The sequence below is a fragment of the Bos indicus x Bos taurus genome, chromosome 28 (assembly GCF_003369695.1).
Source record: "Bos indicus x Bos taurus breed Angus x Brahman F1 hybrid chromosome 28, Bos_hybrid_MaternalHap_v2.0, whole genome shotgun sequence".
Lineage (NCBI taxonomy): Eukaryota > Metazoa > Chordata > Mammalia > Artiodactyla > Bovidae > Bos > Bos indicus x Bos taurus.
Window position 1 is genome coordinate 43,200,085 of NC_040103.1, and position 12,750 is coordinate 43,212,834.

The 12,750-nt window shown below is 46.9% G+C and overlaps 1 protein-coding gene across 2 annotated transcripts in view; it reads left to right on the forward strand.

The window, feature by feature from the left end:
• Positions 1-12,750, forward strand: part of WDFY4 (WDFY family member 4) — a 248,503-nt gene that overhangs the window by 171,668 nt on the left and 64,085 nt on the right. For both annotated transcript variants that reach the window (XM_027530472.1, XM_027530473.1), the window contains 4 exons: positions 1,847-1,995; positions 5,561-5,681; positions 8,712-8,797; positions 10,245-10,307. In XM_027530472.1, coding sequence (XP_027386273.1) covers positions 1,847-1,995; positions 5,561-5,681; positions 8,712-8,797; positions 10,245-10,307 — 419 coding nt within the window. The remainder of the gene's footprint in view (positions 1-1,846; positions 1,996-5,560; positions 5,682-8,711; positions 8,798-10,244; positions 10,308-12,750) is intronic.

Below are 12,750 nucleotides of genomic sequence, written 5' to 3' on the forward strand. Positions count from 1 at the left end.
AAGTGACCTATGCACAAGGACTGTCACACTGACCTCTCTTCTGCTCCCAGATCTGCCCTTCCTGCCTCTGTGCTCTGAGATGGATATTCCTGTTCCATGAAGTTTCTTCTCCCAGCCTTGCCATGACTACTCATTTCCACCCTTCAGGTCTCAGAGTTTGTCTGAGATCATGTCCCCTCCAAGTTTCTCTCTGCCTTATATCGTTATCAACCTGTTTTTTTTTTTCTTCTTTCAGTGCATATCACAGTTTTTGATAATGTATTGGTGGGTGTCTCCCCCACTGGATTTCAGGTCCCACGAGGGTAGGGTTCTCGTTTATCTTGTTTGCCCCTCACTCTGGCTAGCTCCCATTTGAAGTCGGGTGTGAGGACTGGTGCGCCGGGCTGCTTTCCAGGTGCCACCACTGCTGCCCCATCGTTGCTCCCAAAGGTGAGCAGGGAGCCTGGCTTCAACCCCGGCTCTTCCATTTACCCACCTTTGGTGAGATTCTTATCTCTGCATCCTTTCTTTTTCATCTCTAAATTGGACTAGTAAAATTTTTCTTTCCCAGTTGTAAGGATTATGCGTAAAAGGCTTATAATGTTTATGTGAAAGTGTCAGTCACTCACTCATGTCCGACACTTTGCCACCCCCTGGACTGTAGCCCGCCAGGCTCCTCTGTCCATGGGATTCTTCAGTCAAGAATACTGAACAAGGTAGCCATTCCTTTCTCCAGGGCATCTTCCTGACCCAGGGATCGAACATGGGTCTCCTTCATTGCAAGCAGATTCTTTACCATCTGGGCCACCAGGGAAGCCCAATGGTTATACAGTAGGTTTTTTTTGTATAGCTGGAATTAGCACAGAATTATCCTGAGAAAATGTTGGCGTTGATCTTATTCTGGTTCCTTTGAGCTCCTGTCACCGAGAATTCATGTATTCTCCCACTCATCCCTTCAGAGATTTATTCTATGTAAGGACCCAACTAGTCCTTACTTAATGTGGGACTCTGCTTCATACCAAGACATCATCCCAGATCAGCCTCCCCAGAAAGCCAACACTGAGCCAGAGATGTGCGCACGGCATGTTTGTTGGGGGTGCGGGTTGCTGGATGTGCAACCTCACTGCGGTCTCAGCCAGGCCTCGGCTGAGCCCATGGGAGCTCAGAGTGAATGGAGGCAAAGGGCCAGTCCCTCTGCCTCTGTGCTGGCCCGATGTTGGGGACAGATGACCACTGAGATGGGGACCTGACCCATGACAGGTACTCTGTTTAGCTGAGGGGATTCTGGGAAACTGCCAGCATCTGCAGCTGCTGAGAGAATGTGCTTGAGCCAGAGGAAGGGATCTGGTGCCTCCTCTGCACACACCTTGGAGCAGCTTTGGCCTTTGCAGACAGCAGTACCAGTCTTGCATTTGTGGTTCTAGGCAGACCTGGTTCTGGTCCTGTCCTAGTTACTTTCCAGCTGTTTTCTTGACAAGTTTCTTCACGTCTATAACTGAGTGATGCCTCAGACTTCAAAAACTTTCCTCATTGTTTACTGAGGAGTGTTTTGCGTGGTTGTAGAGGAGCTTAAAGTGACGGGAAAAATGTCAACATGTTCAAAATAGCAATAAACACTCATCCACGTGCCTCAGTGGGATACGGTGGCCTCAGGTACGTGAAATAATGAAACAGGGTGTCGGGTGTAGAAATCCCACTTAGACTGTGCAGAGCAGTGCAGCTGGGGACAGCGGCTCCATCATTTACAGGGTGCTGCTCTTACTTCCCAGTGCTCAGCGGGCGACCAGACTCTGCCCTCCTGTCCTCCTTAAGAAGCTGGGTGTGTTTCCCTCATGCATGGCCTGACTCTGGCACTCTCTCCCTGCAGGTGACGCAGAAGTACTCTGTGGTCATCGTGCAGGGCCACCTGGTCTGCGAAGGGCTCCTGCTCTTCGGCCAGCAGCACTTGTACATCTGCGAGAACTTCACGCTGTCTCCCGTGGGTGATGTCTACTGCACCCGCCACTGCCTATCCAAGTGAGTGCCCCTCCAGTCCTGGCAGACTCTGCCCTGACCCCACGCCACCTTCTCAGCCGCCCCATGCCTATGCCTCCCACCTTTTCCTTCCTATGGGCTCGGGTTTGGGCCTGAAACTGAGCCATGAGATAAAATAGAAGAACCTTAGGCACAGGCATCCGTGACTAGGATTCCCCAAAGCTAAAATCTGGAGCAGTTAAGCATACAGCAGCTGCTCGGGTTCTCCTGCCATGAAATGCACCACAGGACAAAAGGGATCGCTCTTCAGGTTGTTTGGAGAATAGAATCCAGTCCCATCAGCGTACCTATTCAACAACTTTTTTTTAAATCGGAGTATAGTTGATTTACAATTTTGTGTTAAATATTGCTGAAAAATAATGTATATTTATGTATAACCGAGTCAACAACGTCTTGCTTGTTCATCCTTATGCAAGACATCAGGCACTGCCTCTTTATCCCCGCAAGGCCCGTAATACAATCACCAGCATATGCAGGTTCTTTTGGAAAGAGTTTGGAGCACACTATCACCGAGCGACAAAATGCATGTTCTGCGAGGACTCTTCAGGGTTCACACTTGGAGAGAGGACACGGGCTGTTATGGGGAGGGACAGCTACGTGGAGAAGTGAGCTAAGATTTGGGTCTTGAAGGATGAGTGAGATTTGGGTAGAAATTTGAAGTCATTTTTATACCAACTAATACCAGAGATCTTTGGCAGGAAATGCTGAGGTTCTTCTCTAGGATCATATGTATTGATAGTTGGTGTATTTGGGTTCGATCGGCCCTTACTGAATAATTCTCCAGTGTTTATGGAGTACGGCCTTTCAAAACCAAATTGATTGTGTTTGCACTTTTGCTAGATATTGTCAGATGTATGTTTTCATCACTTGTGAAGAAATTTAGATGCCAATTTCTTTTCTAGTTATCCAAGGCTCAAGTGATGACAAGATAACCTCTTAGCCCAGTGGCTCTCAAGCTAAATTACATTGACTCGCCTGGAGGACTTGATAACATAGACTTCTGGGACCCGCCATCATCCCAGTTTCTAAGTTGGTAGATCTGGGCTAGGGCCTAAGATTTTACCAAATTCGCAGCTAATGCTCCTGCCACTGGTCTGGGATCACACTTTGAGAACCACTATTTAAAACTATTGATGGAGGAACCAGAGTCTTACCTGCCAATGAGCAAGAATTTTAACTCCCAGGTATCATATTATTTCCAGCCTATGTGAAGAAGCAAGAATTTAAGGATTGTGGAAGGATAGATGTCAGCCCACCCCACTTTGATTTAGGTTTGTTTTAAAATGCTTGGCCTTCTTCTCTCTGCTAACTTCCATCTTTTATCCATACCAAATGTTCACCGATTGCAGTGAATCTTCTATGCTTTTTCAAGGCAGGCACATAATTAATACTTGGCACACTCATCTCATTTTATTCCTCATGTTTTATTGATACTGATCAATACGGACAATGGGTCTGCAGACTCGCCTGAGAGCTGATGAAAGCTTTTCTACTCCACATATGTGCATGGAGTGCCCATGAAACGACTCGCATAATCCACTGCTTCACTCTCCTCCTCTGGTTAGTGTTGGATACGATCTTATTGATTAGCTAAATTGTGTTTATGAGGTGCATATAATCATGATCCAATTGACGATATCTGCACTTTTAATAGAAACCCAGTTGTTAGGTTGGATGCACTCAAGTCTGGGAACGTCCTTTTCTAGAATGGAAGTAGGAGATAGTGAGAATATTTAACTACCTTAGAATTGCATGGGTGATTTTAGTCACCATACCTCGAACAAGTGTTTGTTAAGCAGGCAGTGTTTTCTCTCTGAGCCCTTGTCTACTACCTGAAGAAAATGCTGGCTCTTGTGGAGATGTGGTTCTCAGAGATGGGCCATTAGATCCTGTGAGATCAATAGAGATTAAGTCTTATTTTGACCATGGAGACTAAGGAAGATATATAAATAAGCCAGTTAAAAATAAAGCTAAGTCAACTCTGAAATGTTTCTCTGAAAGACTGCCATCAATTTGAGTATAGTTCAGCCTTAGACCTTGAAAGAGACTCCCTGATGTACCATAAAACATCCCAAATAAAACTCAAGAAGCTGCCAATCCTCCAGCAGCAATTGCACTCAGGTACTTTGTAACTTTCCTCAGAAAGCAAGACCCTTTCCAGAAGGTTATATTTTGCTTTGAGGGAGATTCCTTCTTGGCTGAATAGGTAACTGTGTTTTCTGTGTAACCAGTTTTCTGGGCTGTTGTACAAAGTATCAAAAACTGGGTGGCTTCTTAAAAAAGAAATTTATTATCCCTCAATTCTGGAAGCCAGAAGTCTGAGATCAGGGTGACAGCAGGGCCGTGCTCCCTCTACAGCTGTAGGGGAGGATCCTTCCTCGCCTCTCCAAGCTGCGAGTGTTTCCTGGCGGTCCCTGATGGTCCTAGGCTTGTAGACACATCTCTCCAGCCACATGGCCATCTTCTCCCTGTGTGTGTCTGTCTCCATGACCAAGTTTCCCTTTTATTGGAGGATACTAGTCTTACTGGATCGGGATTTGTCTTCATGACCTCACTTTATTACCTCTGTTATTTACCGAAGTAAAGTTACATTCTGAAGTACCGGGGATTAGGACGTCAGCCTACATCTTCTGGGGGACACAATTCAACTGGGGATTAGGACGTCAGCCTACATCTTCTGGGGGACACAATTCAACCCGTAACAGTGGCGGCCAAGCTCACAAGATGTAGCGTTTGATTCATTCGGTGGGAATCCAAACCATCCAACTGGCTTTTTATGATCGGTGCTTTTAGTCGGCAGTTTTAAGGCATCAGCTCTCTGTTTAATTTCATTCAACAAATACTTATTGAAAGTCTTCCTTATACCAGCACTGGGGTAGACTCCACAGATACACAGCTCAGTCAGATAAGGGCTGAGTCTGGTAAAGAGTTTGCGATCTAGCAGATGATTTGGGTGCAAATTCCAGGTATAAACTGGTAATTGGATTTGTCCCATACAAATGTGGGACAAATCAATGTTTTCATCTGAAATCCACTTCTACTACCAAAGACCCAGTCAATCAATATCATGATTATCATTTAGTGTCCTGTGATTTCCCTAGTTAAGAATATCATATTAAAAGTTACACTATGACCATGTTGTCCAAGACCATGTTGAACAGGGACTGTTTAGTGGAGGCTCTTCATCTTTCTGCCTCATTTTTCGGGAACTTGAAATTTGTCCATACCTAACTACACATCTCTTTCACGTTTCCCCCACCGCATCACCAACCCATTTCTGGCCCCGATACCCAGAGAGCCTTCTCACACTTGCGCTCTGCGCCCTGTGTCACTGTCTGTCCTGAAGGCGATCCCTTGCCTTGTGTCGCCTCCTCTGGCGAAGCCAACGTCCCATATTACTCCTCAGCGCGGGGCTGACACAGACAGGGGTTATCAGGTAAGTGGGTGCTGGCACATCCCCTGATGTGTTCCAGAAACACAGGTTCAGGCAGGTGAGCAAGCCCCCACGGGACACCCTCTCTCACTGCACGTATTGCTTTCCTTCCAGCATTAGCGACCCATTCATCTTCAACATGTGCAGCAAAGACAGGTCCTCTGACCATTACTCGTGCCAGCGCCACAGCTACGGCGACCTCAGGGAGCTCCGGCAGGCCCGCTTCCTCCTGCAGGTGAGACCTGGGAGGGCCCGGAGGAAGGACCATCCCTTCCCTAACCCTCACCCTAAGACCTGATGGCGGTTCGGGTGCCATCGAGGCCCCATCTGGACGGAGGGGCGCACCTCCTTGACCGCACAGCCCAGGGCCCTTTGGGACACCCGTGAGTTCCCCTGGCTTGTGTTGGGCTGGTCCCCCGGCTGGGACCGAGTTCTGCCCTCTGCTCCACCCTCTCCCCAGTCCCTGCCATTTGGCCACCGGGCCCTTCTCTCTCTTACCATGTCACTTAGGAGCCAGCCTCTTTGCTTTATTTTCCCCTTGACATGCCCCAGAGCTGCCCGGAGACTCAGGAATACAGGACAGGGCAGCTCCATTGCCTGATGGCAGAGCTGATGACTGAGAGCTGAGTGCCAGTCTTCCCTGTTCAGACCACAGGGACACCTCCTCAGGCTACTGCCTCTACCCTCTGCCCTCCTCAAGTCTTCATCTACCTTCAAGCTCCATCATTTCCTGGGCCAGGTGATTTAGAGATCTCCTGATTGTCCCCTCCAACCAGGATCCCAGAACCTTGTCTAGTGTATTCAAGGGCTCATCCGGCTGCTAAACAGAGCGGACTCCTTCCAGAGGCAGGCTTCTGTCGTTACTGAGTCACAGCCAAATACTTCTCATCCCCTACGTTGGAGGCCAGCACCTGGGTTAGAAGCATCACCTCAGTGGCAAAGGGAGGAACAGCTCTGGGGTTCCCACTGGCCTCAAACACGTCTTGCCCTCAGCAGCCCGACCTCTGCAGTAGCAAAGCTGCAACTGTGCCCAAGGGCCTCCCAACACCTGGCAGAGGAAGAGATGAGGGACCACCTCGTGGGCGGGGAGGGGCCCAGGCCCCTTCCCCCATTCTCTCTGCAGGGTCTCTTCTGCATAGGCCAACAAAACAGTGCTCGCCCTCTGGCACAGAATAAGTTACCTTTCATTTGCAAACTTCTTCATCTCTTAACCCTCCTGCTGGAGGCCTCATTGTTATTTATATTATTATTATTCTTTGAAGCTAAAGCTTAAGGGAGCCTTTCAGAGGGGCTCATTCTGGGGAGGAACAGCTGCCTTCACAGACAAGTATCCGGCAAGCTGTTGGCTCTGACTGACTTTCCCTCTCCTTCCTTCTCTGCTGCTTTTGCCCACAAAGCGTTGGTTCTCGTTTTGCCAGCCCTCAGTGCTCTTCTCAGAGAGTGAGCCAGAAAGGGGTGGGTGGAGGAGGCCCTGTGCTGATGGTTCTGACCAGGGCCAGCTTGGGCCCGGTCCTGAGCATGGCTCTGCACAGTCAGGCACCTCTGGGCTTCATTTCTCTCCAGTGAACAGCCACCACCTCTTGTCTTTTCCACTATTACATAATATAGCACATTTTGAGCACATAGCAAGTACTCAGAAATTATTTTTTTTAGTAATTGTGTGTCTGTTTACATGTTACACATAGTAGCAACTAGGTATCAGTAAGTGAGTGTCTTTCTCCCCAGTACAAAGAGAGTGTTTCCAGAGGGCTGGTTAGCAGGACAGTAGTGGAAGCCAGAAGTGGGAGGCTGTGTGAGCATGTCCAGGTGGCGCTGGGAGAGCTTCGTGTGCAAGGCCTCCATGTGCCCAGCCGTAGGTTCTCCCAGAAGGAAGTCAGGGCCTGGGCACTTGAGGTTGCTGGGGCAAGTCATGGGCGCCACAGAGTCTGTGTTCATCATCTGTTTGCACATTATTTATACTTCTGTATGTAGGAAAAAATCTGAGGCTCTTCTGTACATCTGCAGAGAAGGGTGCTGCCTTATCATTACAGAGACTTTCCCTCTGCTCAGAAGTCTGATGAACTGAACGTTGAGAACTCGCTTCAGCCAGGAAGGAGCAGGACCTGACTGCTGATGCAGCACCCATCTCTGAGTCTGACCCTCACCCTCCCTATCGCTCCCTCCTTGCTCGGACCTCACCTCTCCCAGGCCCTTCCTCAAGCACTGAGCATTCTCTCCCTGACCCCCCCTCATCCCTGAGCTTCATGCTGTATGTGGGCTCACTCTATCACTATTCCAAGTCTAAGAAAGGAAAAAGGAAGGCAGCCAGGTTCATAGGTGTTAACAAAATACCCTTGAAGTGACATTGCTATCTCATGTGGCCACATCAAAATGGCTCAGCAAAGTGCATTTGGCAAAGCCCCTGTGCCTCAAGTCTGCAGGTCAGCATAGGATGCTGCCCAGATTAAGGCTTGCATCCACTCACTCAAGCAGCTCCCCTAGTGTTTCTGGTAAGATGATCCTTCAGTTCAGGAAGTGAAACCCTTGACTCAGGAGAAGAAGTGTCTGAAGATGTCATTGGGCATTTTCCTCTCTTTGTCCCCTTCTCGCTTTTCCTGTGAGTTGGGCTCTTGTTTCCTTCTTCAGTCAAAGGAATGCTGAGATCTCCTGCCCTCCTACTTACTCTGTGAAGACTGCAGTTCATTACTGTTACCAAAGTCTTCATATCCCCTGTAGGAGGTTGGAAGGACTAACTAGGAAGGGTTGCCTTTGTCAGCCTAAATAAAGACGTAACTGAGGCAAGCTTGAATTTACCGGAAATTGAGTTGATTCAAAAATAACAGGGGAATAACCACTGAGGAAAGGCAGGCTTTTGTGAGCTACAGGCTAATGGGTTGAGGGTTTGAGGTTAGCTGTATCTGTCTACTGGCAAAGAGTACAAGGTGGGCGTGTCCACTCAGAGTCCAGGCAATAAGTTCATTGGTTGCAGAAGGGAGAGAGTCTTTGTGGATGTTCATTACTTAGGAGGTAAGTCTCCATCTTCCGCCAATTAAGCATCTATGGAAAATCAGTCTCTCAGTTCTGAAGTTCTATTTTCCATGTCTCTGGGTCCATTTTAGACTGAAATCCTTCCACACCTGACATAGAGTCCCAGATGGCCCACAACCATGGCTCTGTTGCATTGGCTGTGAAGCGGGGGAGCAGCGGGGGGGTGCAGCGTGCGGGGAGGGAGGTCTTTATCCATCCTAGGAAACTTCAGAGCAGTAAAAGGGGCTTCTCTTTATAGGACATTGCCCTGGAGGTCTTTTTCCAAAATGGATATTCCAAGTTTCTTGTCTTCCACAACAGTGATCGGAGTAAGGTATTCAAAAGGTAAGAGTTTGAAAATCCTCTGCTAAGGAAACTGATCAGGAACCAACAGCAAAAGGACAGCTGTGTTCTCAGGAGATTGCTCTCCACCCACAGTGAGCAGGGTTTAGGTTAGACTCGAGAAAGAACTTACCCAAACTCTTGAGCTATGCAACAGAGTAAAGAGAAAACCATAAAAGCTCCTTCTCTCGATCCTGGGGAACAGACTCCATTTCATGAACTGAAGTAATTTGGGCCAGTAAAAACTGAAGGAAGGAAAAAAAATGTGCAGACACAACATATTTAATGCATCTTCCAGAATTTTCTGGCTTTATTTTTTAATTTTCCAAGTAATTTTTTTTTGGCTTAATCTTTCTTTTTGATCCCAGTTGCCAGTTTTAGTTGCTCTGACTTCATATTTCATTGGAAAGAATTCCTAACAACTGATTTCCCACTTCTGCACGGAACATCTTTTTTTCTTAAAGAGAGAAGCATACTGTCTTGGTTTAACTTAACGTTCTCCAAAGAGATTAATCAATCTAAGAAATTTAAGCTAGATCTTAAATTTTATATTTATATTATTAAAGTTAGAGATATGTGAATGTGCAAAGAATCTAGAAGGGGTCAAAAGGCAGATTCCTAGCCATGAACAGATGTCATAGCAGCTGGGTTAAAAGAGGAGTGGTCATATTCAGCTCCACTTGGGGCTAAAAGTCCTGAGGTGAGATTTGACACCCCTGGCCTGCATGTTCCAGGCCATTTTGCGCTCAGAGATTCAAGCCTTACCTTCCTGCTGGCACCAGGACCAGCTGCTGGGTCCCAAGGACAGGGCCAGAGTGGAGAAAACAACTCTTGCGGAGAGGCCATCTGAGCCAGCTCTGGGCACATCTCCACTGACTGTGATTCTCCCTCTGAGGCTCTTCCAAGGACTGCTGTTATATCGCCTCCTAAAACATCTTCAAGTTCCATTTTAAACCAAACTGATGAAGTAGACAGGCAGTGCTGAACCTCACGTTCAGGTTCCCTTATGATTTCTTTGTACTGCATGAAGTTTTTCACAGTTGAGCTGGAAGTCTTCTATATCCATAGCTCAGGCAGTGGATGGCACCAACCATGCCCCACCCTTGTTCAAGGAGCATTAAAGCAAGATGGCACCTGTCCCTGGAGTACCGCAGTGGTGGCTGAAATCAGCAATGGAAATGCCTGTGCCCAGCCCAGAGGAGGTCTCTAAAACATGTAATTTTGATTGCAACCACTGTTTTATTGTTATCATTGCCATTATTTAGACCAGAGCATCTAATGGCAGAGGGTGCTAATGGGATGCCTCAGAGGTACACCCAGATCTGGGCACAGATGGGGTTCACTGGAAGGGCAAGAATGAACCTGATCTCTAGCCTGCTTCCAAAAATATTTTCCTGGTGGTGGAAGGGTCCTGACTGCTGATAGAATAATCCTTTCCCTTTTTGTCTAGCTTCTGCTCTTTCCAACCCAGCTTGAAAGGAAAAGGCTTCACGGAGGACACGCTCAATCTAAGGTAACAGGTTCAGGGGGGAGGCCAACCACGCGCTCTGGGCGAGGTGCTGGCCTTGCCCTGATTTTCTTTGTTTTCCTGATCCTCCTAAGAAGGCATGCAGAGAGCGCGGCAGTCTGCGGGCCACTTAATCTTTCACCCTCCCTTCCCCGTGCAGCCTGTGTCCTCCTGTGGTTCCCTCTGCCAGTGAAACTTCCAGAGACTTGAGGTCCCAGGTGCTCTGTGGCTTGTTCAAACCAAAGTGGCAGAAAGCTGCCCTCCGCCTGCGGTGGGTGTGGACAGGGTTCCCATAGATGTGTCAACCTAGGCCCAACCTTGGTGTCAGGGCTGCGTGCTGGGGTGTGAGCAGTCCCAGGTCGGTCCTTTCTATCCGAGACTCTGAAATCTCAGAAGGTAAATAAATAAATGTATGCTGACATGTGAATCAGACACTCATTTGTGAATCTATGAGATGGAGCATCTTTAAATGCTCACAGCCCCTTCCCCAGGCCCCCCTTTACAAGTACCATATTCTCTGGAAGCCAGTGCTGGATCAGTAGGTGCTTTTATTTCAGTTAGGAAGGGGAATAGGAAAAGGATGGTGGTTGCTGGTTTTCTCTAGGATTATGTAGGCTTCGGGCCAAGGGGAGTTGTGTTGAGAATATTTATAATGACTATGGAATGGGTGTCATCAAGTCATTCACAATTATGTATCCATGGCTTGTTATGTCTGGTACTTGTTGCTTGACAGAGGAACATGGAAAATACTCGAAATCTGCCCATTTATTGTGTTTACATTCTTATGAGAAAGGAAGCAAAATGAGTGAAATGTAAAGCATGTTAGAGAGTGACATGTATAAAACTAGCTGGTTTTGAAAGCATAGGAGGGTTTGAAATCTTAGGAGGATAGGGAAAGCCCTCTTCAAGAAAGTTAATATTTGAATTAAGACTTGAACGAAGTGGGGAGACAAGTTATTCAGAAAACTGAAGAAAACATTGTAAGCCAAAGGAAGAGCAAGGACCTCGAGGGTGGTGAAATGGGCTTGGCTGGGGCCGTAGTGGTTGGGGTGCAGAGAGTCCGTGGGAACAGAGACAAGAGAGGTGACAGAGCTCTTGGGGCTCATGAGCCCCTAGGGGCTCACGCTGATGGTGTCAGCTTTTACTCTGAGTAAACGGGAAGCATTGGCGGGATCTTGTGACCTAACTTATATTTTCAAAGACTTATTTTGTCTTCTGTCGAGAATAGAACACAGTAGGTCAAAGGCAGAAGCTGAAAGATTTGTTAGGAAACTCTTGTAGTAACGCAGATAAGAGATGGTGATGCCATACACAAAAATAAACTCAAAATGGATTAAAGATCTAAATGTAAGACCAGAAACTATGAAAGTCCTAGAGGAGAACATAGGCAAAACACTCTCTGACATAAATCACAGCAGGATCCTCTATGACCCACCTCCCAGAGTAATGGAAATAAAAGCAAAAATAAACAAATGGGACCTAATTAAACTTAAAAGCTTCTGCACATCAAAGGAAACTATAAACAAGGTAAAAAGACAGCCTTCAGAATGGGAGAAAATAATAGCAAACCAAGCAACTGACAAAGAATTAATCTCAAAAATATACAAGCAACTCCACAGCTCAATTCCAGAAAAATAAACCACCCAATCGAAAAATGGGCCAAAGAACCTAACAGACATTTCTCCAAAGAAGACATACAGGTGGCTAACAAACACATGAAAAGATGCTCAACATCACTCATTATCAGAGAAATGCAAATCAAAACCACAATGAGGTACCATTTCACACCAGTCAGAATGGCTGCGATCCAAAGTCTACAAGCAATAAATGCTGGAGAGGGTGTGGAGAAAAGGGAACCCTCTTACACTGTTGGTGGGAATGCAAACTAGTACAGCCACTATGGAGAACAGTGTGGAGATTCCTTAAAAAACTGGAAATAAAACTGCCATATGACCCAGAAATCCCACTGCTGGGCATACACAACAAGGAAACCAGAAGGGAAAGAGACACGTGTACCCCAGTGTTCATCGCAGCACTGTTTATAATTGCCAGGACATGGAAGCAACCTAGATGCCCATCAGCAGATGAATGGATAAGAAAGCTGTGGTACATATACACAATGGAGTATTACTCAACCATTAAAAAGAATACATTTGAATCAGTTCTAATGAGGTGGATGAAACTATAATATACAGAGTGAAGTAAGCCAGAAAGAAAAACACCAATACAGTATATTAAGGCATATATATGGAATTTAGAATGATGGTAATGATGACCCTGTATGCGAGACAGAAAAAGAGACACAGATGTACAGAACAGTCTTTTGGACTCTGTGGGAGAAGGCGAGGGTGGGACAATTTGAGAGAATAGCCCTGAAACATGTATATTATCATATGTGAAACAGATTGCCAGTCCAGGTTAGATGCATGAGACAGGGTGCTCAGGGCTG